The sequence below is a fragment of the Pyrgilauda ruficollis genome, unplaced genomic scaffold (genome assembly GCF_017590135.1).
Source record: "Pyrgilauda ruficollis isolate IOZ18807 unplaced genomic scaffold, ASM1759013v1 scaffold2, whole genome shotgun sequence".
Taxonomy (NCBI): Eukaryota; Metazoa; Chordata; class Aves; order Passeriformes; family Passeridae; genus Pyrgilauda; species Pyrgilauda ruficollis.
The window spans coordinates 14,494,531-14,515,870 of NW_024519206.1; the positions used below are offsets into that span (position 1 = coordinate 14,494,531).

The 21,340-nt window shown below is 37.3% G+C and overlaps 1 protein-coding gene across 5 annotated transcripts in view; it reads right to left on the reverse strand.

Moving 5' to 3' along the window:
• TBC1D5 (TBC1 domain family member 5) overlaps positions 1-21,340 on the reverse strand; it is a 316,256-nt gene that overhangs the window by 138,685 nt on the left and 156,231 nt on the right. For all 5 annotated transcript variants that reach the window (XM_041466381.1, XM_041466380.1, XM_041466383.1 and 2 more), the window contains 5 exons: positions 18,644-18,710; positions 4,904-5,012; positions 3,065-3,154; positions 2,902-2,973; positions 482-549 (listed from right to left, as the gene is read on the reverse strand). In XM_041466381.1, the coding sequence (XP_041322315.1) occupies positions 482-549; positions 2,902-2,973; positions 3,065-3,154; positions 4,904-5,012; positions 18,644-18,710 (406 nt within the window). The remainder of the gene's footprint in view (positions 1-481; positions 550-2,901; positions 2,974-3,064; positions 3,155-4,903; positions 5,013-18,643; positions 18,711-21,340) is intronic.

The window sequence follows — 21,340 nt, forward strand, 5'->3', positions numbered from 1 at the left end:
AGTGATAAATAAAAATAGAACCTCTCAACTTCTATACATGAGTGACATTTCCCTTACTAATTACAAACTGCTTTTTTATTATTGATTGTATTAAGTGTTGAGAATTAGAAAAGTAATCTGTTTGATCTTTCATTATGATCATAATTTAAAGACCTTTCAGTTTCTCTTATGTTCTCTTTGCTTCATACAGAAGACTACATTAAATTTCACAAGTAGTACACCTCCTAATATCTTAATTTAGAAGAGCTTTTCTTCAATGATACCAATAAATCTCCGGGATTTAATGTTCAGCTAAATTGTCTAATTTTTTACTCCGTGTAAGTTGTATTTTTATACATTTAATGTATGTTTCCACACATTCATGTTCAAGAAACCTGACATTTACACTAACCAAAGTCAAGAAAACACAATATAATATATACCACATAAAAATGCAGAATAGAAGTTTATATATAGAAATTTCTCTTAAAGATCTACATACGTTCTTGTCACATCTTGTTCAATCATTGCTCGAAGCTCTTTATCCTGGAAAAATTTATTCCAAAGACTCTGAAATAAGAAAAAATAATTGTATGAAACCAAGACTTCTACTGATACTTAAGGCTTATAAACTACAAAGTACTGCAAAGTACTGTACAAATATTGACAAATTAATCCTCAACATTCCTGGTAGACAGTTGTATCAGTATTTTATGGGAGATAAAGAATGTTGGTGACCAGCACAACATACCTGAGAAAGTCAGTTTGGATCAGAAATAAAAACATCCAGATTCCTGGATTTTTGTCCTAGGCTCATGGCATTTGCTCACTGGATGGCTGCAGGTTTGTGAGTTACTTGTTTGGGTTCCAGGAAGAATATTTAGAATGGCAGATTAAAGTCAAACTTATCAGAACCAGCAAATCAACTGAAAAAAATCCATTTGTTCACGCAAGAAAAAAAGTCTGTACCACTGGACTGTACCATACTTCTTCTATGAATGTATGGACTTTAATTGGAAGCTGCTGCAATATCCATAATAAGAAATTGTTTGGGAGTAAGCTAGTTTGTTTTAGTGGAGACAAAATCATATAAGGAGTGTATGATAATCAAATACCTATTACGAAAACATCATCATTCTAATCCACTCTGAAGACCAAAACTGGACATTCTAAAAAAAATTATGATAGGAAAAGCCAGAGTATTTAAAGCTCACTATTAAAATAAAAAATATTAAAATAAAAGAATCTGAAGCGGGTTTAGCTTCTTCTGTAGCTATGCTTATGACCGTTTTCATGATTTCTCTTTTGTGTCCATGCCTTGCTTACAAATAAGTTGTAAGGCTAACCGGAAAGAAGTCAGAAAGTGCTGTTAATTGTATGCTCCAGAAAAAGTATCGGAAACTGTATTCTTTATTGTAAAGGGATGGTAGCTTGATCAAAACACAGATGGAGCAAAATTTATAGCAGTCTTCATGCAGGTCAGGTAAGTTTTCAGATAGCAGCCGCACCAGTGAATGAAATACAGCACAGAGTCTGCACAATACTTCCACAATTTCTGGCCTCCCAGTAAGCAATTCTTTGCCAAGGTGGCTTATGCTCCACAGAAAGAAAAGAGAGAGTAAATTAATGCTATCTATGGGAAGGGAAGTAAAATAACAAAACCCCATGTCAATAAGTTGCTATAGTTGTGTTACAACTTGGAAAAAACACTAAACTTAAAAAATATTTGTATCTTTGATAATGTCTTATATACAGTAAGTACCCTTTTAATTCACAACTCTTTTCGTGCAGCTGGACTACAATTTGGAACTCCCCTCTCCCTGCTCCCACCCTGGCCCATCAGAACAGAGGAAACAAACAGAAGCTGCATTGTGAAAAGGAAGGAAAAATCAGGACACAAAATGGGCGTAACATTAAGTCACAGCAGAGGCTCAAAGGTACTTTGTTCTTCAGTCCTATGCCTGATTTGGTCAGTGGCTTTGTTTCATAGATTAATCCCCCGCCACATATTTTGACATGCTAACCTTTGTTTTCTATATCTGAAAGACACCACAGGCAGAAAGCAGGTAGAGCCACTGTGTATAATCACAAACTACAGCAGAAATGCTTTAAATCTTTTACATTTGACACAACTTTCTGTCCAGATGGATGCAAGAATAGTTTGATGATGTGCACAGTCATAACAGCTGCAGAGCTCTCTCCTTCTAAATTAAATAAGGAGCACAGTACCACTCTAGAGATGAAGTATGGGCTTCTGTCTGTGGACAAAACAGGAGTAATATCACCAGAGATATCTGAGACAGTCTTTTCAGGTGTAAATCTCTTAAGTGAAGCCAAACAATTTATTTTCATGGCATTAAGTTATTTTAAAAAATTGATAAAAAAGAATTTTGATGGTAACAATGGTAACAGAATTAATAGAAAAGCTTAAAGATATGTGCGATAAGATTCTTAAAAGCTTTTCTGGTATAACAAAATGCAGTAAAAAAACTGTCCAAGGCTGAACAATCTTCCAGAGGAGGGTATTTCATTGTTCTGTTAACAGCATTCACCTCATATTGAATGTCTGAACACTCCTTAAACTAGAGCCACTGAACACTCCTTAAACTAGAGCCATTTGATGTACAAAATGAAAACATACAGTGATAAAAAAGCGTATCAGTAAAATACAGTACAGCACCGATTTTTTTTTTTTTTTACCACAGCCTGCCCTGAATTAAGCCCTAAAAATCAGAACATGAACATGGAAATGGGCATTTCCAATTGTCCAGCAGAACCTGTGGAACAACTGTTAACACAAGTCAGTTTGGACATTCAGGAGGGAGATTTTAGCACCTGCCATTTTGCCTACTTCATCAAGAACTCACTTGTGTCAGTATGAAGAAGACGAGAATTTTAGTAGCATGTGTTGGGTTAACTTACCCCCTCGTCCTGAGAGAGTGGGTTGTTGATTATCAGATCTTGCTGTCCTGCTTTCCGAGGGTTTGTAATGTGCTAGGTAAAAACAGAAAAAAAATCACATCCTTTCCTGTTATGCTATAAATGTCTATGCCAAAGCATGAGAACTTATTTTGTACCAACTTACAATTTCTTTGATCTTACTATAAGAAGTTCTTAAGTCTGAAATGGTTTTAATCCATTGACTTCTGTCTTGTGGTAGAACATCCAGAAATAACTATTAGAAAAACAAAATAAATTCATTAACTTTCATCAGTTTTACATAGCTTTTCAGATAAATCCTACTAGACAGCATAAATACCACCCCAGAAAGAAAGAGAAAGCAAAGAGCTATAAATATTTCTGGGTTTAGTGCATTTTAGTCCATTAATAAGTAGCTAGGAACAACAGCAGTTCTACGGGGCAAAATTAAGCATTAAAGTCAACTGAAGCCATGAACTCAAGCTTTGTAAACTGTTACAGCTACAGTAAAGTTGATGGTGACTTCCAAGGCAGAAACAAAATGGAAAGATGTGAAAAGAAATATACAAAATTTGAAGCTATTTATGTAAGACTGATGACCTAATGCAACGTGCTTAAAACGAACCACAGAGCAGGACCTAAGCAGTAAGGGATATACCCAATGTAAGAAATGAAACATGCTCTAGAATTCTGCAAGACAGCTAAGAGAGGAAGTTTCGCAGAAAGTCCTTGAGAATGCCTACATCTCAGTTTTTTCATGTCTCTTTGAAAGGGTTAGAAAGAAACATGCAGTACAAAATACTATTTAACTGCATTTGAAGCAAGGAAAAACCCCAGTATTTTTCTTGCTTTTTCAATGTTTTTATTTGCACATTGTAAAGTGTTAAGAAGAGGAATACTGACAAACAGACGTTCTGACAAACAAAAAACATTCCTAAATCACTAAAAAAAAATTTAAATTTCAGAACTTAACAACAGAGCCCTAATGCATATTGGGACAAGCATATAAACCCTGCCTTATTTCTAAAATAAAACCACTCCTTGATTTAATTAGTAGACAGAGAAGGACTTGATGTTTTTGTTAGTTCAGGGCTTTGAGTTATGGCTTCCTAATTTAGAGACTTAAAAACAAGCAAACTGATGAAACAATGCAGGTGGTATAGATTCACTAGGCTTGCTGAATAAAATATTTTCATTAACTTTAAACTAGTTCAATGCTACATATATATCAAATTTCAAACTTTCTCTTCCATTCATATATAAGGAGTATTTTAAATTTCTTTTAATAGGTCTCTGCGCCAAAATAATGGTTCAGAAATTCCAAGTGAGGTAATTTACATGATAAGCATTAACACACAGTAACCCTACTAGAAAAAAAATTCTCTACTATCAGAGCTGGTGCACAACAGAAGACTTGATGTCATTGTAAAAAATTTGTTTGGACTTTATGAGCTGCCCCGTACTACCTTGCTTTCTTTCTCTCTTCCTTCCCCTGCTACTTAAAAGAAAAAACAACAAAAAACTCCCAAGGAGCTTTTGGAAGACCTTGCTTCCCTCTTCATCCAGTCCTCACAAGAGGGATTGGTCTTCACTTTCTCGTTTCACTGGGAAAACCAGCCAGCAGAAGCATCAGACTGATTTTAAAGCAGTCCCAAATTCCACAAAACCATAATTTTTTAGACTACCTTCTTATCTATTTCTAGTGCATGACTTCCCTGCACAGATACTGAGAGGAGAGATGGCTGTGTGGCACTCAATTCTAAACAAATCACCAGCACAAAGATACACTTTCCTAGGATTCTTTTGCTATTACCTGCAATTCAGCTTTAAAGCAATTTGATGTGGTTAGCAAATGTCCAATGAATTATAAAAACGAGTAGGAAAACATTGGGATGAAGTCTCTTGGAAAATTCATGATTCTTTGCATCAATAATCTTCCAGCGCATCAGGTAATGTGTTGATATATTGCAACCACAAACTGTAAATAAATATTTTCTCTTCTTACCTTCCAGCAAACACTACGGAACCTGCTGCTTCTCAGCTGCCCATTAATCCCCTTCAGCCGTATAGTTGCCAAGTAATTGTTGTTTACAAATAGTTCTTCCCATTCTTTACTGCAAAAGCAAAAGGAATGAACATTTAAACAAAAAGAAAGCCTTAGCTGATTTAAGGACTATATGACACTATACAATTTTGGATAAGCAGAGGAAAGCAACTTTAAAAAATGTATATATTTAGTTGTGTACCACTTCTAAACGCATGGCTGTTTTTTTGGACACATTTCTTCTTTGGATTTAATGAATATGTAGATCGCTATAATTATGCCAGCTACTGAAATTCATAATGTCTATGGAGGCTATTCCATTTCCTCTAAAATGTTGGTACTGCAGTTCAGTGAATAAACAAGAAAAATGAATATTAATATAAGCACATTCATGTTTCAGCTGTAGACAAAGAAGTACCTATTCCAAAAATATGCAACAGAAAAGTACACTGTTGACTGTATTAGCTCTTCACATGACGTATTTGCTTAAATGAACCTTCTTTTCTTCTTAATGTCAAGCTGGGCAGTTAAGCATCATAGAAGATGACTTTCTTTAACATTTAGTGCTATTTACTATTGAAATCACTCCTACTTCTTTCTACATGATCAGTTTTAAAATTTTAACAGGTGCTAGGAAATTTAAAAAAACATCAAAAAATTAAAAAGCCTCACTGTATAAACTGTTAAAGGCAAGCTTGAGTACCTTGCAGTACCTATGGCTGACTAGATAAACAACCTAAATATGCCTCCCAGGCATGCAGGCACCAGGGGCCTAACACCTGTGCCTCATTAATATACAAGTAAATCTGCTCTACTGGGAAACAATTGGAAATTAATTGTCCCAAACCATCTACTGAGTTTGAATAAAAGAATTAAACCTATATTTCCTGCAACTTCCACTGAAATGAATCTCAAGAACAGCTGAAGCCATCTGATAAGTCTTAGTAGCCCACGACTTGCTCACAGACTTTCTGCAGCCACTTTAAAATACAAAGGGCCATTTCAAGATAAGGAGCTGGATTATGTGCAAGGAAATGTGTTTCAGATTTATTTTCAATGCATGTCCTTAAGGTGAACATCTCCTCCTCCCCCTGTCACATGGGAGACTATTATTTCTCCCTGGGAGACCAAATGAAACCAGGAAGAGGGAAACTACTATTATGACTTCAGGCTAAGATCTCAGCACATTTACTCTGCTAAGGAGGGTCACAGAGTGGGTTATACTAAATACCAGCAAACTCTGGTTTTGCAAATTACCCTAAATATATGCAAGATGAAGTTAGATTGTTTTCAGCCTTTTAAGCTGAGTTGGGAGAGTGAGTTTTTTAAAACAGAATTGTAAAATATAGCTGCTGAGAACTGCAGAGGAATGGACTTGGCAAGCCAGGAAATGATGGCCATCTTCCTCTGTGACAGAAGCAAGCTCATGATTCATGCTGAGACCAGAAGTCCTGTGTTTGTGAATGCACCACCTTTCAGCTAGGACCATATTCTTAAAAAAAAAAAAAAAAAAAAGTGTTTACTTCTGGGTCTTGATTATTAATTACTTTGAAAACAGAAGGTGTTCTAGATAAGAGCAAAGATGCCTACAGCAGTGTTAGACTGCAGGGTTTAGGGCCTGCCTTTAGCTTCTCCCAAGTGCCAGTACCCCCAGGTGACCAAAAGAGCAGCAAGTCATTCCAATGGTGTGGAGCAGCTGCCTTCATTCCTCTCAAATCCCCCAGTCTCCAAGTCAGAAAGACTACCTGGTCATTTTTGTCTCCTTGTCTCCCACACATCCTCACCTTCTGCAGGGAGCTGCCTACGATTGTTTACCATGATTCTGTCTCCTCTAAATACAACGTATGGTATACAGCAGACACAGCTTGAGGAAAATCTGGGCCTTTCTTTCACAGCCACTTATACTTCAGTAACTACAGTATATTATGGTTATCTAAATAACCCTCCTGTTTCTATCACGTATAATATTCTTCATTTGCCATTGTAAATTTTGTAGCATCATTGGCCATTATAACTCCTGCCAAGCCGCCTCCCTAAGGTAGCTATGTTTCAAGAGTGCCACATTCCCCTGTGCACACAACAGGTCAGATTCTGAAGCTTATTCACATTGTTCTGCAAGTGGATGACATTCCCACAATGTCTTTGAAAATGCCAGTGTGTCAGCTGAGTTAGCAAAAGGTTTCAACCAGTGCAACTGTGAAAAGAAAGAACAGAGAGGAAAGAAACTCTTCAGGTTATTTTTCTCACCAGCTGCTGGAAGTGATTGCTACACAGTAAGAAAGTAATTTCAACACTTCTGAAATTGTATTAGTGCAGATATTATGCCTTAAAAAAAAAAAAATGTAATGCAATTCCAAACACGTTTTGAACCAAATTACTTTTAAAACCGCCAAAAGAAATTTGGCAAGATTGTATCTCCTCTGCATTCCCCCTTGGCTGCTAGGATCACAAAAAAAGTTATAAGCAACTGAAAAAGAAATTACTTGGAAGCTGGAATCTGCGTCGGTTTTAGCAGAGCTGAATGATATTTAAAATCCTTTCTGAACAGCATTCACGAATTCATTTCTCAAGTATTTTGAATGAAGGCTAATAAATTAAGCTTTACAATTCTAGAGACTTTTAATAGTGGTGACACTGTTTAATATGAACAAGCAATCAATTCTAGAAAGGTAACATTTAAAATTATATAGCCCCACTATGTAAAATAATATCTAAGAGCCTTGTTAACCCAGGACTGCAGAAAACCCACCGGTCAACATGAAATGAACAATGAAGATTGGACCTCAAGTACACCACACTCCATTTGCTTCACTTCAGTGAAGGACTTCAAAGAGCTAATAGGAATCATCTAAACTATGAATAATCACATGCATTTACTTTTAATCAAACTAGAAAATTAAATGCATGATCCTGTGTTACACCACCTGTAGACTGTACAATTAAAGGCAAATGTCAATGTTAATGCTTTCTGATTATTTTGTAAATATTTTTCATTTTAGATTCTTATTTGAGTATCCTGTCTAATGTACTACTGTGCACATTGTAAAGTCTTCATAATATTAATAAATACATATAATATAAGATCTTGTTGTGGTTTGACACTGGCCCAATGCCAGCCACTCACCAAAACTGCTCCCTCAACCTCCCATGCCACAGCTGGGCAGAGGAAAGAAAAAAATTGAGTTGAATTGAGATAAGGACTGGGAGAAAACACTTCAAGAGCAAAACAGCCTCAACTTAAAGTTTCAATGTGAATTTACTACTAACAGAGTCAGAGGAGAATAATGAGAAGTAACAGAAGCCCTTAAAACACCTTTCCCCGCTCCAACACCTCACTCCTTTGCACCAGCAGCGCAGAGAGACAGGGCATGGGGATTTGGTCTGCTGTTCAGGGAGAGGAGTCCTTCCCCTGTGAGGCCATGGTGTCACTCTCATGGGAGACAGTACTCTGTGAACTCCTCTGGCATGGGTCCATGCTCACGAGCAGCAGCCAAACTGCACCTGATGCAAACATGAGTCCCTCCCATGGGCACAAAATCCTTCCAAAACTGCTCTAACATGGGTCACTCTTTCCACAGGGTGCAGTCCTTCAAGGACAGGCTGTCCCAGCCTGGAAGCAGGGGCTCCCTCCCTCCACCTGGTCTCCCACTGGGATCACAGCCTCTTCCAGGAATCTACCCGTTCTGATGTGGGCACCTCCCCGATAGGCTGTGGGTGGATCCCTGCATCCCTTGTGGATCCCCAGGGGCTGCAGGGGCACATCTGCTTCACCGTAGTCTTTACCATATCCTGCAGAGGAATCTCAGCTCTGGCGCCTGGAGCACCTCCTGCCCTTCCTTCTCCACTGACCTCAGTGTCTCCATGTTGTTTTCTCTTACATGTTCTCATCTTCTTCTCTTCTCTGACTATAAGAAAAACTGTGCATGCTCCACTTTGATTTTCTTAAATATGTCATCACAGAGGCATTACCAATATCTCTAACTGGCCCAGTCTTGGCCAGCAGCATGCTCATCTTCAGAGCCATGAGGGATTGGCTCTGCTGGACATGGTGGAAGCTTCCAGCAGCTTCTCACAGAAGCCACCTTTGTGGCCCCCCTGCTACCAATAACCAGGCTGTGCCAAACCAATGCAGACCTGAATGAGAAAGAAATTATTGGAGTAATAGTTCTTTAAGAAACTTAATTTCATATGCATTATCACTGCTGTCCAATGTAAAATATCTACTGGCATGAATTAGGGAGAGTTGCATTACTTCAAAAAAGTGCTCAATATGTATGAAAGAAAAAGCAGGCAAATCAATGAAGGGTTTAATTCTGCAGGAATTCTTCATAGCTCTCATCTGTTCCTTTCCATCTTTTGAAACATGTACTTATGTCATAACCACAAGAGTTTAAATCTCTCTGCCAAAGAATTGTGCACTGGGGTCTGCTCTAAGATACACACTCTCTTTCTTAGGAAGTTGACCTCTGAGCAAACCATATATAGAAGTCTATTTTTCTTTCTCTTCAACAGGATATGATTTGTGGATATGATTCTTGTTAAGGCAATTACAAGCATCAGATTTTCAGATACAGAAGCCTGAAGTTTGGAACAGAAATGTTCCTCTCAGTTGACTGTTAGTAGAGATCACAACAAGCAGGACTTTCCACCAGAAAGTCTAAGTAAAATTCTGCACGCACTTAGATAGCATTCCTGAAAAGGTGAATCTCTAAGGTCTAATATCTTAATAATTAAGTCACTGGAATCCCACAATTGCTCAGGCATAGAGGAACGAGCAACTATAAACTCTTTCAGAATGCACGACATCGATAATCTAACAATATGCCTAGGAAATAACTCTGAAATTCAAATAGCTCCAAGAGCTTTACTGAGGCAACATGGAGCTTGTGCATGTTGGGGAGAGGTAACAAAGACTTTCCTCCACTGACACGCAGAAGCAGAACACCTGCCTCTGGCTCTGCTGCTAAATTTCAATCTCCAGCATAATGGTAAAACCAATATATCAAGCATAGATATGCAGAAGAATGCAATGGTAGCCCATTATGGCTCCTTACAAAATACATACTCTGTTCAGAAGAGGAAGAAAAACAGTTGAGGGAGACTGGTATAGCACAGACAGCAATAACTGCTGCTTCTGCATTTACTGATTTAGAGGATTAAGCTGGGGAAATGCATGAATGCAGATCCTGCCAAAGTCTAGAACTAGTGTTAGAAGTATTTTCGTACCATCATGTTCAGACAACACCAAAACTCTGTGGAAGACACTAAAACCCAGAAAATGCAAAAATGTGAAGAACCACATGAAACTACAATCTCTGTCACTGAGAAAGGGCAAAAGATTCAGTTCTGGGACTGCGGGGGCTCAGATCTACCAGGTAAATATTACTGTCCATAATTCATGTTCAGGTGAAACTACAGTTAACAAAGAAACCAGTATCTACTGGGTCATCAGATAGTGTTTATCATTATTTTGTCTCATGCATTTTTGAAATATTTCATGCCAAGTTTTGAAATACCTTTTTTTTGAGTCCTTGCAAAAACAAGACCGATTTGATATCTACAATAACATTTAGATAACAGAGGCTATTCCTCAGTCTATGGAAGAATACTGCTCTACTACTGAAACATTTGCTTACATATTTAGGATTTCAATCTAAATCTCAAGCTTATTCCATCCTCTAGACCAATATTAAAGGATAAAATGGATAGCCTCAGAGAGATCCAAAGAAAATTCTTGAGCAGCGCTGCTATTATTGGCAAAATCATCTTAAAACAATGGCATGTGTGCTTCTAGAATAGCCAATTTCACATTTTTATACTGGTTTTCATCTTCAGAATGTGCTTTTTAAAATGCTGAGACCCAAACTCGGCTCCTCAGGGGCACTCAGTGAAGCAACAGGCTACTGAACAGGCCATCAGAAAGAAAACCAATTCTCAAATTATTGTGTCATATGTTTTGCAATATGAGATCTTTATTGATAGAAACATCAAGTATCTATATTTAAATATTTAAATAGAGGCAACAATTCCTTCAAACACACTGCATAAATCCAAGAAACATGCATAGTTTGTATTATTTATTATGTCGTAAAATCAACAGTTGATAAAAAGTGAGGCAACTTTAGGAACGCAATAAAGAGAGAGTTAATTATATAAAAACAGAGAAAAAGAACAATTGAAAGGTAGTGTCAAGTAATAAGAAGTAGAGTTTCTAAAAAAATATTTCTGAAACACACAGATTTCTATTTGCTACCCTGAAAATCCATTTGACAGCTTTAATGTGAAGGCTTATCAGTCTGCTTGGAAAATACATGTATTTTCCTCTGTTTCTCAAAGTCCTGCCTCAGGATACGTGGCAGAGCTAACAGCCATGTAAATGTGAATATGCATGGCTGTGTTGCTGGGAGGCTGAACATTCAAAGGGCAGATTTTTCTAAACAGTTCAGGTTTCATCTACTTTTGGCTGACATACAGTTAAAAAGGTTTGTGTGAAGAAAGGTAAAATCACTTTCTTAAGGCAAACATTCCAGCAAATAAAGTTATTAGTTAGCTATGCTCTTTAAGCTAGCAGTGTGTGTGCAGCACAGCTTAGGGAACTCAAATAAGGCTGCACTGGCAGCAGGATGCTCTGCCAGCACCCTTCCTCATAGCACTAGGTCTGACGCAGAGCCCCAAGACACCTTTCTCCATATTCCAAATTGTCCACTTTGCCTTGGTGGTTCTCAGCCAAAGAGCCAAGTTTGGCCTTTGGAAAGCACATAATTTCCAACCCTTTACCAGTTCAGCTTTTATAGAAGAATTCTTGTTACAGCCATTTTGAAGTTGAAATTTCAGCAGCACATTTTCCTCTACTCATTATTTTCTGCATACATTTACAGAATGGTGAGACAAAATGTAGATATTATGTTCAACTGTTTTTGGTTTTGTATTGTAACTGAGTTTAACAGCTAGGCAGCTAGGCAGAGCTAGGCAGAGCTCTGTGAGTTGGGTGTGCTCACAAGCATGCAGCCTTGTTATACAAGCATGCATTCATTAAGGAAGAGAAAAGGTAAGAGCTTCCTGTAGGACACAACAGAAGTTAAAAGCTACAGCTCTACAAACCATCCAACTAAAAACCAGATGTAATAGTGTCTCCTGATATTCAGATGGAACCTCGTGTACTTCTCTTTGTGGCCATTAGCTCTGATCTTGCTGCTGTTTGTCACTGAAAAGAGCTTGTCTCTGTGTCCCTTCTATCCTTCACTTAGATACTCACAGACGTCAGAAAGATGCCCTGAACCTTTTCTTTTCCAGGTTGAACATTCCCACCTCTCTCAGTCTTTCCTCACCGAAGAGCTGCTCCATTTCCTTCACCATCTTAGCAGCCCTTTTCTGTGCACTCTCCAGTATGCCCACATCTTTCTTGTAAAGAGGAGCCCAGCACTGGACACAGAACTCCAGGTATGGATTACAGGGGCAGGATTACTAACTCTGATCTGCTGGCAGCACTGCTCCTAATGCATCCCAGGATGCTATTAGCTTTCTTTGCTGCAAGTGAGCACTAATGACTCATGTTCAATCTGATGCCTGCCAGGACCCCCAGGTTCTTTTTCCAGCCCCCAGTATATCACCTACTTCTCCATCTTCCCTGGGGCCAAGGTGTGGCTAGCTGGCCCATTTCCCTGCATCCTCCTTCTTAGCCTTCTTGAAAATCCCCCTGTCTCCAGTCACATCTCCCAACTGCCATGAAAGTCTGAAGATTATTGAGAGTGAAAAAGTAAAAGAGAATCATAATGAAAGCCACTTTAAACATTAGTAAGGGAAAATATGGCATCAGTTGATTGTGCTGTCAGTGGTATATATGCTGATTTTCAAGTACAACAGAATAAATTAAGAGTGAACTAAAATTTTCACTTGCTTTCCCTGGATTTTAGAAATTACCATTCTCTCTTCCATGGTCTCTCTTCACAATCTAAGTCTTTCCTTCTTGCAGCCAATCCATTAAAAAAGCATTCTACCAACAAAAGATGTTGGTAACTCAATCCTTCCTTTCTGACTCTGTCAAAACCACCTCAAGCTTTAAGCAAATGTCTTAAATTTGCTTTTCCCTATTACATTGCATTAAACCAGAAAGCAAGTCCATATTACTATTTCTATGTCTTTAGAAAGTAATATAATTTTCACTGGAGAAGCTTAAAAAATCCAAAATATATGTGTTGAAATGTTTGTGTCTTAGAAAAAGTATACTGAATATAGGTTTTCAGTTCCTGAATCACAATTTATTCTTCCTTTTCTTATGATATCATTCACCAATTCCTTAAAACACCAGGCAAGGAATGTAGCAAGGATCAGCTATGGAAGGAAGAAGTAAATAACAAATTTGACAAGAAAGAGATGGAAATAATGTAAGTCTCCTTAAAAGGAAAAAAAAAAAAAGGAACGTGATTTTAAAGAATTCAGAGAAAATCAAAAATCTTCTAAGCTTTTAATAGGCATAACAGTGATCTTCCAGGTTCTGGAGTAAAAAGAACCTGTTAGAGAAAACCTGTGATCAGTGCAAGCAGTCACCTTCTCTTACTGGAAAAAGGAGATTTGCAAGATGGAATTCCTAACAGCATCACAAACACTGACAAAATGAGAGTACTGGCACAGACTACCACATCCAGAGAAAGATTCTTAGCACATTATGAACATGATCTTTCAGAAGAATCAAGGAGAGAGTTTACATGCTCCCAGACAAAATTAACTCACGCTGAAAAGGCCTCTTTGCACATAAATGGCATCAACTGGAACAGCGTCTAGCAAATGGTTTAGGATAAGACAAAATAAACATGGATGCCAGTTTTACTAGCTCCTTGTGGAAAGAGAGAAAGGATGCAAGTGCAGTGAATCGTCCTTGCACCATGGAGTGGAGTGGCAGTGACAATTTCAGTGCATTGCCTTCTGTATCCAATTTTGCTTATTTCAAAATAATGGAAAAGCCCACAGAAACAAGCTTGTTCTTTACTTGTTCTATCTCTTGATTATGTGTGGACATACAGTGAACAAAATCAGGAAAAATAAGACCATAATTGCACAGGAGTGGCTTAAAATTAAAACTATAAAGCACAATGAACAAGACTAGATAAGCTTGTGTAGATGGAAAAGGACTGCTTCCTAATAGACTAAGACAAAGTTTTCTGTAAGGTGGAAGTATGTAAGTTGCACACATCTTCACAGTATGCTTAAAATGTAAGGAAAGAGGCTATGTAGCCACTTGTGGCTCAACTGCCAACAAAAGCCAAAGGGCAACCCATCTGGTTTCAGCACCATTTTGGAAGCGGGAAGAGGCAAGGAGGAACAGCTTGCACCCCTTGCCGTCTTTCTTCTGCACGCTCAGTGCCCGCAGTTGGCTGGCACACAAGAAACGCCTCAGCCAGCAGGACCACATTGCCTTTTTGCATCAAGGAAGGAAACATCTGGTAAGCAGAATCTGTAAGAAGTCAGGGGGAGAAAATGGAATACCAAAGTATTTCTTATACTAGATCCTCTGCCTGTTTGAAATATGAGCAGAAGAAGGAATACACCTTGTCTACACAACTCACAGCTTTGGGCAATCATCATTTGTCATGGAATTTAAGCCACAGAGGAAAGAACTTTATCTTGATACATGGGGTAAGAATTAAACTTATATATATGTGCAGAGATGTATTAAGAAATTATCCAACATAGCAGTCATGGGTCTCTGAATCATCAAGTAAGTTCATACACAAGTATGAAAAGTGAGCTTTTTTAGGCTATATATTTATTAGAAGCAGTATTAATGTATGAATCCACCTTGAAAGAAAATAAAGTGTCCTTGACATGTTAGATTCTATCAGCCAAATTGAATGTCTGCATCAATGGCTCTCCCTAAAAGTCATAATTAGGTCATTAAAATATATTTAGAAAAATAGCCTGTAAAATAAAGTTAAAAAATACTCACCTTCATTTTATTTCATAGGTCACTGTTATACCATCTAATAAGATAATTAAAAACATGCAAGCAGCTGGTACTGAGGCTAAACAGATTAATGTAATAGTCTGTAGTCATATGTGCTGGCAAGGGGTTCACCTCTTTGGCGAGGAGAAGGTCAGCTGCCCTTGGGAAGGGAGGAGAAAGACAGTATTTCCACTTTCCAGTGGCACTGCATTGCAGATACTGAAACTAAAGACCCACATCTATTTTCCTTTTCCTTTTGGTGAAGTCCAGCCCATTTGGACATGCAAAAAACGCTTTAACCACAGCAGTAAAATAATACAGTAGAGCAGAGCTGAAGTATTTTCCTTACGTTTCTTACATTTAAAAGCTGAAAGTTATTTTATGTCTAAATCCTTGTTCAAATGTTTCTAATAGTGAACTTCTAATTTTGATGGCATGCTTCTAGGAAAAAAATTTGTAATTTCTTATTAGTAAAGCTCCTTCCTAAGTACACAAAGAGTACTTCCATCAGAGCATAAAGACCAGCTGAGAGTTCTCTGTGACCTGACAGGACTCATTCACAAACTCAGAGAATATTTAGAAATAAATGCCAGTCACATGCGCTTTTCACTTACATTACTTACAAACTTTATGACCTAAAGGGAAATGCTCACTATCTGAACACATGCAGCACTACATCTGTGCTGTGATCCACACAAGCAAGAGTCACAAACTCTAAGGTGACACCTTCATACTAAAAATAAAACCATACAAATAGTTCTGGAGCATCATAAATATATCAAAGAATAATGATATGTCATCCTTTATTAACACATACACTTGAAGTCTTGTACTGCATAGTGTCAAATTGTCCTTTAAAACAGAAAATGTGGGAATCAAGCAACTTCTCCTGGGATTTATTTTTTATTGTGGTAAAAACAATGTTTTTAAGAGCACTTTAATAACAAAACTTATTAATATTCAAATATTTTGGAGTAATCTCTTCTAATTAAACTGTAAAGGCCTATTACTGACAAAATATTAAGCAACTTTTGTTTCAACAAAAATTTTCATTATAATTTTTCATGTATTAACCTTCTGCATACATATGGCAGCTACCATGATTCAAAGATACCTTTGCCACTTTTAGGGCAAAAATTCATTAGCTGGTCTTTTTAAGAGACTGAAATGCATTGGGTAAACAAGACTATCATTAATTTTACCAAATTACTAACTTACTAAAACAATAATCCTTGGCAGTATCCTAAAGTAGGTCAAAATTTCTAAACAGTCTTTAAAGAAATAACAGCCATTTACCATCATTACCTTTCAAGATAGTTTAGGAGTCACTTTTTGTCTTTCATACAGTGTTAGATGTTCACTTTTACTTAACATGCAGTCCAGAACTATAACCATCAAAACAATATCCAACCCAACCATCAAATTTACAGCCAGTCTCACTAGATCATAGGAATTACTTGCCACTGAGAAACAAATACACATTTCACATCTCAAGTACTAATACTAAATAACGATGATAGCTTGCCAACTATGAGAAGTCAGAGGTTACATTTATCTATATATGTATACATACACACCTCCCCAAAACACATACACATATATGTATCTTTTTTACTATTTTGCCTTCAATTATATCAATAATATTTTGGCAGTGAGATATGGGACCCCTCTTAAAAGGCTATTTACTTCAGTCTTCTAAGCTGAGCTGCAATTCTCTTTGACAGAATACGAGTATTATTTCAGTGGAAATTGTAGCCAACATCATATTTATTATATGCACTTTGGACTAAGGAATACATAGATACAAAGACCAGCTTTAACCTCCACTTAATCTGGAGCATTAAAGAGTCACTAAAGCTTTAGGCTGCTTCAGGTAAAAGGTACCATGCTTTGTCCTCCCACTAGTTGCATTCCCTGCACTGGCACTGATACCATGGGAAGATTTGGCAGGAGGAAGTCATCAGAAAGCTCTTGCAAGGAAGAATGAACAGGTTGGGCTGGGTTAGCTCCCTGAGAGATGAGTGCTCCTGCCTGAGTGGAGCAGGGGCGCCATGAGAGCCCAGCTCCACAGCTCACACTCTCGTGGAATCAAAGTCCAGCTAAAGCTGGCTGCTTCTTCTTCAAGTGTTGCCACTTGGCAGGTACAACAGCTGGTGCTCTTAAGTTGATGATTTTCAGGAATAAGTTTCCTGGCTTTAATGGCAGAGAGAGCTCTCAACTTTCTTTTGCTGATCTGGTTAAATTCTATCTTGCCTATTTTTGAGAGATTGATTTGTGGTCTCATATGCTTCTTACCTAATAAGCATGAAGACTATCCTGGCTGGTATTTTTTGGCCCTTCTTTTAACTTAGACAGTATGTTGCATGCAGAAAACATGAATTTGACAAGAAACAGAGTAATGCAGAACCCTAAAATGGATCTTCTAATATATTTTATCAAAGTGAATATGCTAACTACCCTAGAAGAGTTTTACCTCATCACAAAGTAGGTCTCATTAGAGTTGACTTATTAGGATAAAGAAAATTGTAAAGATACCTAAATCAACCCACCCCAGTCCCACTTTGTCCCTGCAGGCACACCCTTTGTTCCAACCTTGCTCTTTGTCCAGAAACTTCCTCTGGGTGTTTGAATCGCAGCAAACTCTTTGCTGTTCCCTCTAGGTCCTTACAAAAAGTCATTTTTTTCAGCATCCTCAAGACCAGGCTGCTTGCTCCTTGCCCTCCTTGGCAATGGCTCTGTCTCCAGCCTGTAACAGGTTCTCCAGCACTGTGTCCCTCCCTGCCACCCCACGCCCGAGGCTCCCTGTGACCAGCACAGCTCACTGCCTGCACCACGGTGCAACATTCCACACCCAGCCGGCTGCAACCAGGACAAGGTGAGCAGGCAGGTTCCTCCTGCCTGACTGCACCTCTTTGAAGTACAGATTCCAGCAGAGCACAAAGCAAAAACGAAAGAAATGCCAACCAACACAGTCCACTAAATGATTCGAAAATAATCATGTGGTAAGCATGTTTTGTTTTACCATACTTAAACATGAAAATAATGCAATCCTTCTGGTTAGCACAAATCATACTATTAATTTACTAGTCACAAGGAAGAAGATTTTTTGTAGCAGAGTCAGTATTTTGCAGGGTGAAAGATGAAAGTATATACCTTGCTGATTAGCTTTCTGTGCTTTCAAGCACAAGACACCCTCTGGTATGTACCCAAGCAAGATTCAAGCTCAGTGACATTGCTGAAAAAAGTTTCTTTAACTGGTATTTACTGCTGACAAAACTGAATTATTATTTTCCTGTCAATCTCAAATTTAACTAAACTTGGCTTTGGTTTTTGACATGAAATAATGAGGCAATAGAATTTCATGTGGTCCATAAATCCAGTTACTTTGGAGAAGATCAGAAAGGTGATCACTGCTGAGTTGAATATTTCAACATTTAGCTTAGTTGCTGTGAGTTTATTTTATTGAATAATTTGGAGGGAAAAAACCCACAAAAAACAACCTTAAAATGTTTAGGCTTTCAAATATATTGTACTTTAATCAGTTAAGCATTTTGAACAACTTTTGAAAAAAACCCAATAATCTAGAAAACAAATTTTCACATTATTCCTTAATTAAACACATCATGTTCTTTTGTTCACTGTTTCAGTTTAGATTCCACAATCCTCCTAAAGTATAGGACCTATTATTTTGCTTTAAATAGATTATTCTTATTATAATCAACCTTCTCAAAATTAGAAAATAAATATAAAAAATTACTGACCTGTAAGAAATAAAAGTTCCATCTGAATCTGAGGTGGAGGGTGTGCTCCCATTTTCATTTGATCCTCCTAATACAAAAATAAGAGAAAACACCTTTGTTGTAAGACAAACTCTGATATGAACACAATATGGATGACAATTGCAACTGATTTTACCATTTATAACTTCAATCACAACAAAACTCACCTAAAACTTACACAGACAAAAATCTCACCAAAAACTTATACAAATCTCATCTTTACCTCTCCAAATTTTTACAGCCGTCTTAACTAGCCTCCAAGTTCAAACTGGAGCCTGAAAGTTCTGAAAATCTGACACTTTATTTCACTTAAAGTTTTGATTGAGGCCCTTCTCAAATTATTAAACACAATTTAACTAGTATAGGGTTACAGAAGTATACCATGTAAGTAGAAGAGCTTGATTTTACCAACATTGTGTAAAAAAAGTAAAAGTTCATCTATTTTATGAAAAATTCTGGGCTTACTTTGTGATAGCAGGTTTTTTTTTTTTTGGTTTTTTTTTTTTTTTTTTTTTTTTTTTTTTTTTTTTTGTCATAGCACAAGTTTAAAACTTCCTTGAAAGTACCTATTAAGACATCTGCCAAACATCTTATTTTACATCCTGTGGGCTGGTGATACATAGAACAGTGATGCTGCTAGAAATCAAGGATTACAAGGAAATTTTCCTTCTATAACTATGTCCATTGCAAGACTGCTAAAAGCCAGGAGTAATGTATTTTTTAAAGCAAATTTATTCTTGTCCTGTTTTATACTGTTTATTCTTGCACCATCATTTAGCATGGTAATTCTTCTATGTCCCTGTGTGCCTCCTTAGTTAATTTACAGGTAGCACTGCACAACTCTGTTCTCTGTTCTGCTGACTGAAATCAAGTTTTTGCAGTCTTTCTTTCTAAATGAGGCTTTGTATTCCCCATTTTCTTTAACTCAGTCCTTCTTGCACATGGAAAAGGAGGAACAGGACCTGTAGACAGCATACTAAAAGTTCAGAATTGATAATTTGGACAGTGGTTTTCTTCTCTGTCAAACCAGTCTTGCTCGATACAGATGACATTTGTACCACTCCATTTTGCTGTTTCACAGCCATCCTTAACCAAACATGCCTGCACATTTACTCTCAATTTTTTATTCATGAAGTTTTCAGTTTACACGAAAAATTCTTGCTAGTGCAATACTGTAGTTCACACAATGTCATACTGTTTGCAGTCCTCTTTTCTTCACAAAGGACCAGTCCTGCCTGAATACTCTATTTGCACTGACACCAGATATTACCTTCCAATAACTTTACTTAATAAAAGTCTATCAGCTCTCATTCTGTGGCAAGACAACAAATGAAAATATTGGATAAGACTGGTTCAACCCCAAGCTTCACTAAAAAAAATTCATTCATTAAAATTTGCATTTCTCTATTCAGCCCAGAATTACTAAACTTCATTAATCGCCATCCTTTCTATTTCACAGCATCTCCTGTGGCACTGCATCAGATGGTTTACTGAGATCCAGACAGACTTAATGTATTTCCTGAACATATACTTTGAAGAGCAAGCAGGTTAGCTGGCCTCAATGTCCCATTTAACAAAAATTCTTCAATAGAAGTTATGCAATTTACTTTGCTTTTCTCTCTTCTTTCTTAAAAACTTTTTTAGAGCCCTGCACAGATAATGGTCAGCCCATGTAGGTGCTTTGCTACCACTTTTCTTTCCCCTGTTATTCTAAGTGTAGGTATGATATTTCCATTCATCAGCCATGAACTAAAGTACTAAAAATTGTTCCATGCAGCAGCATTTGTCAATATTCTTGAAGTCTGCAAGTCAGATTTTTAGCACTGCTAATTCACAGTATCTACCCAACACTCCCATCTATTCTATTGATTTATTTTCAGGCCTTTGCTTGAAACTCTATTTTTACTGAGAATCAAATGTTTTCAGACCAGAGCAGGATTACATTTAGTATCATTTGTCCATACACACTGCAGAACAGTTCCAGTTGTTTTTCTTAACAAGCTTCTTTACATAGTCAAGTAATATTTTCCTGTGTATTTAAATTCTCATCTTATGATCTGATTCAACTTAATTTTTGCTGATTGTCTCTATAAACCCACACTTTCTGATATCCAGGATGTGGCCTTCTTTGCAGATGAAGCTGCTTTTCTGTTTCTTTCAGGATCTTTGCTCATTCCAGACATTCCTTAAAAAAAACTTAAACATTCACCTTGGCATAAAACTTCCAAGTGTTTCTTTTCTCATCTAATTTGGAATGCAGGGTTTTTTATTAACTTTTGCACCTCTGTCTAAAATAAATCCCAAACCTCTACTACATCTTAGTCTAAAATCACTCAGTCCAGTTGATTTCACTAATTAGCTCTCTCCATTTATTTTGAAAATGGAAATCCTACTTAATCAATCTGCTTTTTGTTTACTAAATTTAACTAAATTAACAACACCAGATATTTCATCCAGAAGCCGACCCTCCTGTTATTAATAACCATCTGTTCATTTTTTTCCCCTCATATCTTGTAAAATAGTCTCCCATATTGGGACAATTTTCAGTAATACACTTTTTCATATATTACCCATCTCCACATCTGATCCTGAGCATTCAGAGAAATGACTGAACTATGCTCAGTCTCTGTTAAAGCCATACGGCCAGGTGCAGTGACACTGGGCAAGTGCTACAGGGAC